Source organism: Vanacampus margaritifer, chromosome 14 (assembly GCF_051991255.1).
Source record: "Vanacampus margaritifer isolate UIUO_Vmar chromosome 14, RoL_Vmar_1.0, whole genome shotgun sequence".
In the NCBI taxonomy this organism is placed as follows: Eukaryota; Metazoa; Chordata; class Actinopteri; order Syngnathiformes; family Syngnathidae; genus Vanacampus; species Vanacampus margaritifer.
In genome coordinates this window covers 20471573-20478487 of record NC_135445.1, presented here as the reverse complement: position 1 = coordinate 20478487, position 6915 = coordinate 20471573, and the positions used below count along the sequence as shown (strand labels likewise).

General features: G+C 39.5%; 1 protein-coding gene across 5 annotated transcripts in view; it reads right to left on the bottom strand.

Annotated features, from left to right (window-relative positions):
• Positions 1-6915, bottom strand: part of sptan1 (spectrin alpha, non-erythrocytic 1) — a 146185-nt gene that overhangs the window by 58390 nt on the left and 80880 nt on the right. For all 5 annotated transcript variants that reach the window (XM_077585431.1, XM_077585428.1, XM_077585429.1 and 2 more), the window contains 3 exons: positions 4842-4933; positions 2777-2921; positions 251-432 (listed from right to left, as the gene is read on the bottom strand). In XM_077585431.1, coding sequence (XP_077441557.1) covers positions 251-432; positions 2777-2921; positions 4842-4933 — 419 coding nt within the window. The remainder of the gene's footprint in view (positions 1-250; positions 433-2776; positions 2922-4841; positions 4934-6915) is intronic.

Genomic DNA, 6915 nt, shown 5'->3' with positions numbered 1-6915 from the left:
AAACCCAACGGTGGCTTTAGATAAGAGGTTAGGGATCCCAAGTCAACAGAGTGAGATGTACAAGGGCCAAACTTCAATAACTTCTGTTTTTTTTCATTGAAGTTCAAGTTTAGTGCCATCCAGGCTTTGATTTCCTCTAAACAGGACACAGGAGACTTTTAAAGAAAAAGTGTCCTTTTTGCTTATCAGGACATAAATCAGACTGAAGTTACAACACTAACGACTTCATTCACACAAACAAACTTCTCACCGGAAATCAGATAGAAAGCGTTGCAAGTCGTGTGAATTTCCCAGCTTGTCTTTACGCTGGTCAGCGCGTCCGACTAAGCTGCCCCAGGCAGTGTTGAGCTCAGTACATTTCTCTTGAATGTCATCCACTGCTTCTGGGTGGGACTGTATGAGACGTTGTGCTGTCTCTCCAAGCGAATTCACCTGCAAAATGAAAGAACATAAATGAAAACACAGCGCATGTTATTCATCAATATGTTCTTACTAGATTATGTATGTACTGTGCCAATGAACAACAAATTTAGAACCTCGTCAGACCACACTTTCGCACAAGTAATGAAGGATCAGCTTTTGACAACAGTCAAACAACTTTTAGTCAAGATGCACTACAATCATTCATAAAAAAAACTATTTCAACAATAACATAAATTGGGAATTTCGAAATAAATAATATTGACGTGTTTAGCGGATGCCCTTTTATGCTTGGGTCATATCGAACATGAAATTAACTATTCTCGCAATATTACATAAGTAAATGCAAGTACATGCAGATACTGTGGGTGTGAATCTGTGCCCGGAGGCACGACCGAAGTGATTGATGCAACAGTGGGAGTGAGCACAAAAATTTGCTTCTTCACCCATTCAATCAAGTTGGTAAATATGAACTGCAAGGCACACATAACATTAGGCCAGTCAATCGGCATTGACAATTAATTTATGTCACACACTGAGCGCACACATATCTCCTATGCAGGTACCATGGAGAAACAATGGAAGACAAAATAAGCATGCTGTCTGTGGGCACACAGAGTTGTAGAACACAGCCAGCTTCAATACTGGGACCAACCCAAAAAGGAGAGAATCACCAGTTTCTGTCAGAAGAAGAAGCCTCTCCTCTTTTCGAGTTATGGTAAACCCTAATCTTGCCCTAACCCTTTCGTTGTGAAACAGCTTCGTTCGTAATATCCCAGGATCAAACGCCCATGAAATGCAAAGCGAAGCGATGTTTCTCTGAGTTTGTTCATAGAATTATGCGGGAAAGAGGGATGTGGTTTATGCTAGGGGTGTCCCGATCCAATACGGATAACGGATCTGTGTCCGATAGCCAAAAACACAGTATTGGATTTTTCTGTCCATGTCCCCAAATTTCCGATATTTGCACTCATATACAAGCAGTCCATTCCATACTCCGCTCCTGCTTTTCTATCCAGCAGCATCTGCATTGCGCATGCAGCACCCATGTGATCAAACAAGTGTGCATGTGAACTAGCTTTTAGCTAATGGAGGAAGAGAGAATGTCGGCAGTGTGGGAGTATTTTTCATTGAAAACGGAAAAAGACGTTACAGCGTACGTAGTGCAACATTTATAGTTCGGCTTTTTGGACATGAATCTGTATTGCATCCTCACCTACAGTAGAGTGCAATCAGCACTGACTTACCGCTGACAGCGTCCTGTGACCCGAGATCAGTTCCGGTTTTGGTCGAGACGAAAGTAGTAGTTGACTGGTGTCATGAAAATAAAGCATTTTTCTTCTAAAAAATTACATGTGTTCAAAAGAGTGATATATTTGCATCACAAAATCACAAACTAGAAAAAAGTCAGACTATTACCGACGGGCACTATTTTTCTATTTGTAACGCTGCGTGGCGCACTGCATCCAGACGCGCGTGTTTCACCGCAATTATAACTTTGATAACTCACGATAACATGTCTGACAACGACACTGACGACGAAGACAATGTCTTTTGCACTGAGCCAAGGGAGTATATTTATGAACCGAATATACTGATGCCAAAATTCGTCAGATGGAGTTAGAAGGGGCAGAGCGAGAGCAAGAGAGAGAGAGAGAGAGAGATTCATTACAATGCAGTACATACTTATATTTGCAGTTTAATTTAGGTAACCCAAATTTTGGAATAAATGGGTTATATTTTCTCATACCTACTGGTGCTGATTATTCCTTATTTAAATAGTATCATTTGATCAAGTTTCTTTTAATGTTTCACACTAAAACAAACAAACAAACAAACAAACGTATCATTCCTGCTGATAAGGTATCGGACTGATATTGGTAATTTCCAGTAAGTACTCTAAGCTAAAATATCGGTATTGGATTGGAAGTAGAAAGAGTTGCATCGGGACACTCCTACTGATAAGGTATCGGACTGATATCGGTATCGGGCAGTACTTGAGGCTAAAATATCAGTATCGGATCGGAAGTGGAAAAAGTTGTATCGGGACACCCCTAGTTTATGCTAATTAGAGCTCCACAGGCATAAGCAGTCATTTAGAATGAATTCGGATTCACTAACATACACATGGTGGCGCAAAGAAAATAGCTCCACGGGCATAAGCAGTCATTCAGAATGAATTCTGATTCACTAACATACGCACAGTGGTACGAAGAAAATTGGCCAATATGCACCTGTCATACAGCTGATGGTGATTCTATGTCTGCGCTTAACTTGTGTGCAGAGTAAAAATATTTCTATGTGAGGGCAAATGTCCTTTACAAAAATGTTTAAATATTCTTCATGACAAACTAACCTTGTCACCCAGGGCTGCCAGGTCTCTCTCAAAGCCTTCATGCTTGCGCTGCAAAGCCTGAACACTAGCCAAATCATGACCATAGTTGTCTGTGTTGAGAGCCTGGTTTTTTTCCTCAATCCATTCTTTAGTTTCATCAGCATCTCTGTGGGGATATAAATATGACATTGCTCAGCAGCTCATAAATAGTCAAAACAGTATGGAATATTGATCTGTTCAGTTAATTAAGCTTTCGTCATTTGTATTTGCTCAGGTGAAATGAATGCAACTGCAAATATAAATATAAATATACAAGGCATTTTCTTACACCACCCACATGACAGGCAAGCAAGCGGATTATATAGATGCTTAGAGAGCTAGAACATGATTAAAAAAAAAAAAAAACAGGATGCCAGTTAGCCTATTAATGTTCCGTTTCATGGAATTTGACACTTGATGGACATACAGGTTAACCTGTATAACGTTGCAGTGCAGCCAGTGTTAGATCTCCTTTAGGTAATCATCCCACTTCCCAATGGCATTTGCCATTTGATTGACATAAATGACACAAAGTCTAAGATCTTGTTTTTGCACAAGTCACAATACAGTGGTCCCTCACTTCATGGTTCACTTATTGCACATTCACTCTATTACAGATTTTTATTTAGGTCCATTTATGCTGCTATTTTTGTCTTTTTTTTTTGTAATATTTGAGTAAATAAACACATCTATTTCTTTCATTCAACACAATCTATTACATTAAATTTTTTTTAATAATTGTTAAATTAAGAAACATGTACAATTAGTTAAAAACAAACAAACATTTGTCTTCTTGTAATTCTCCTTAGCAAGTCATTGTCCCAATCAGCTGGTTTAACAACAGACCACAGTTGTTACTCATACATGCTGGTACCTACACAGTAAAGCCAATCTGTGTGTCTCGTAGAAAAACGAGGCTCATTTATACAACTTTGCAAAAGTTCATTAAGGAGACAGACAGTATTAGCGTTTTGTTTTTGTTAACAACCTCTCATGGAAATTCACCCCGCAGGTGGGCGTGGAACATAATACCTGCGAAAAGTGAGGGAACACTGTACATGCACAGTCAAGTGTATCTGTAAAAATTAAATGTACATATGTTCGATCCAAACGAAAAGAACAAATCATTTGTCAAGGTGCTATGGAAAAGCATTAAGATACAGTCTGCTTCATGGCGCACTAGCACTCACACTCTCTTTCCGCTCCTAGCATACACTTTTCTTTTAGCACACGTTGCAGAAGCTAACATCTGGCTGCGTCAATTTGTGGTACCAACGGGAGAAAAGGGCTTTCCATCGCCCCCTTTTTACATCGAGCCATGCCCAGCGCCATTTAGTTTTCACACAGTTTTTCCATTAAAGATGTGTTAAATTATTTTTCCTTTCCATCTTTGAAGATGTGTGGGCTGTGTCTGTGTCCTGTGTCTGCATTTGTCATTGCGCTGTTTCAATACAAGACCCGCCCTCCTGATTGGCTAGTGGCTGTTAATTTGACTTATACTATTGATGTAATTACTTGTTATTCTTTTGGTCAATTAAATCTTTTGATTTGCTATTGCGTGGACACACATAAATCACATTATCATATCACACATATATCACATATCATATCATATCATATAATATATCATATCATATATCATAACATATCACATATCACATATCACATATCACATATCATATCCATCCATCCATCATCTAAACCACTTGTCAATAAATAAAATTTGCATAAAAAGCTGGTCATTTTTTAAGTGTGCAGAATTATCAGGTGGGAAAAATTAGCATTTTGAAAAATGGCTGTAAAATGAGGAAAAAGTGAGTAATTGTAAATATTTTCAATTTCCAGAAGTACTTTTTCCACTCGTGAGAATAATATATCAAATAGCAAAGGTCAAAGGCCCTTTTCTTCATCAGTATCTTTTTCACAGTACAGTACTCGTTAAGTAGAAAATGATAGTCCTTAATCAACAGATTTAGGTATTTAGATGTGATTTTCTAATTAAAATAAAATACAGTTTGATGATATAAAATAGGTAAACTGTTCTCACCTGTGGAATCGCTGCACTTCATGGGCACTACCCAACACGTTGCTCCTTTCTTCAGCCAATTGCTGTAGTGACTTCCAGTGGTTATTCAATTCCTGCATGTTAAAAAAAAGAACTGAGAGTAGCCACTTTCACATGGCCTTCCCGGTGCATCAAAAGCAGAACATTTATCATGTGGAAAATAATAACTTTTTCCCTGATAACTCCTACAGCTGTCGTATATAGGATTAAATGCTATTGTTGTTGTCGGTAGTAATAATCCTCACTTAAAGTGGAATGTGTTTATATTTAACTTTTAAGAGGAATGGGGGCGAGGGACTGATTTGTGCGCTGTGAGGGATGTAGGAATCACCTTGGACAGTTCAATAATAAAGCGCAAAGTGAGGATGAAAATCAATATAAATTATTTGAGGTGATTATTATCGCATATACATTATACAGTATTATCAAAATATTGCTCAAAATCACAAATATACGCACCAAAATCAATGCAAAGGCATGAGTCAAACGCTTTAAAAAATAATACAATAGCAACCATATTCACTCTTGAATATTAGAAACTAAACAACCCAAATTGAATTTCATCCAGCCAAGATCCCACATACTTAAAACTACGAATATAAGTATACAGTGCATCCTTTAAGTATTCACAGTACTTCACTTTTTCCAGTTTGTTACAGTTTCATTCCAAATTCATTTTAAATTCATTATTTTTCCCCTGAAAAATCTATACACAATGCTCAGGGTAGACGTTTAGCGCGCAGCTCTCCAAGTCAGCAATAGAAAACTCAAATTAAATGACAAAACTCATACTGAAAACGACATCAAATCTGCAATGAATGAAGCTGGGGCGCAGAAAAGCCGAGAGAAAGGCGTGAAGGCGGCGGAACACAGTGAAAGTGAACTTGAAGTTTGAGTGACGCGGGGGAGGGCCGCTTCCCGGAGGCAATGGTGGAAGGGCTAGCTGGCCTGACTACCTCCCATCCAACTACTTCATGGCGACCTGGCAACGTTCAAAAGCGAGCGGAAACGAGAAATAACCTCACTGCGAATGGACATGGAACAAAGATTCAAAGATAACGACAAGACGATGAGTGAGCACGGGGCGAATCTGGCGGAGGCTCAAAACCGCATAGCCGAGCTAGAAGATAGCAACGCGGAGGCTAACGCCACCATGGAAAAGCTACTGGCCCGGACCCAGGCGATGCAGGACAAGCTAACGGACCTCGAAGCCAGATTGAGAAGGAACAATGTGCGAATCTTTGGAGTCCCTGAAGACAGTGAAGGAGGTTCGGTGATGGAGTACTTGAATCGTTTATTCTAGAACGTGCTTGAACTGCCCGAAGAGACTAATTTACAAATGCAACGGGCACATCGTACAACACCATTTAAATTGCAAGGAGATCGTCCCCGGGCGATAGTGGTCAACTTTCTCAAGTTTGAAACAAAAGAAATGTTACTGAAGAAGGCATGGGCAGAAAGGATCACCGTAAAGGAGAAACTTATTCAGTTTGAGCATGACTACCCCACTGAAATTGTGCAGAAACGATGTTTTTATCTACACATCAAGAAAGCTCTCAAGGAACAGGGAATCTGTTTTCAAACACCATACACCAAAATGAGGATACACTGGAGTGATGGCGTCAAAGGCTGCGACAGCGCTGCAGAGGCGGCGCGAGATGCGAGAGGAAGAGGATTCAACGTGAACGAGCGAGCCCAGCAGTGACGACAGAGGAGCCGGACGCGACCGGGCTGAGAGAGGATGGAGATGAATTGATCGTGGGACTTCCAGCTCAGAGACGCTGAGACGCGTACGCGAGAAGCTACAGTTATACCAAAGACCCCCAAAATTAAATAGCTAACTATTTATTTTTGAATAAATCTGATGTGCATAAGATGGAAAACTGTAAAATTGGATGTGCAGATGTTTAGGATCATAATGGTGTATACAGTACAATCAAGATTAAAAGTAGAAGGAAAGTCACGACATGGAGATTAAATGAGGGAATTCTTAATAACCAAGGCGTGGTTGACGAAATAAAAAAAGATATTACACAATATATAGAAGTAAATAATA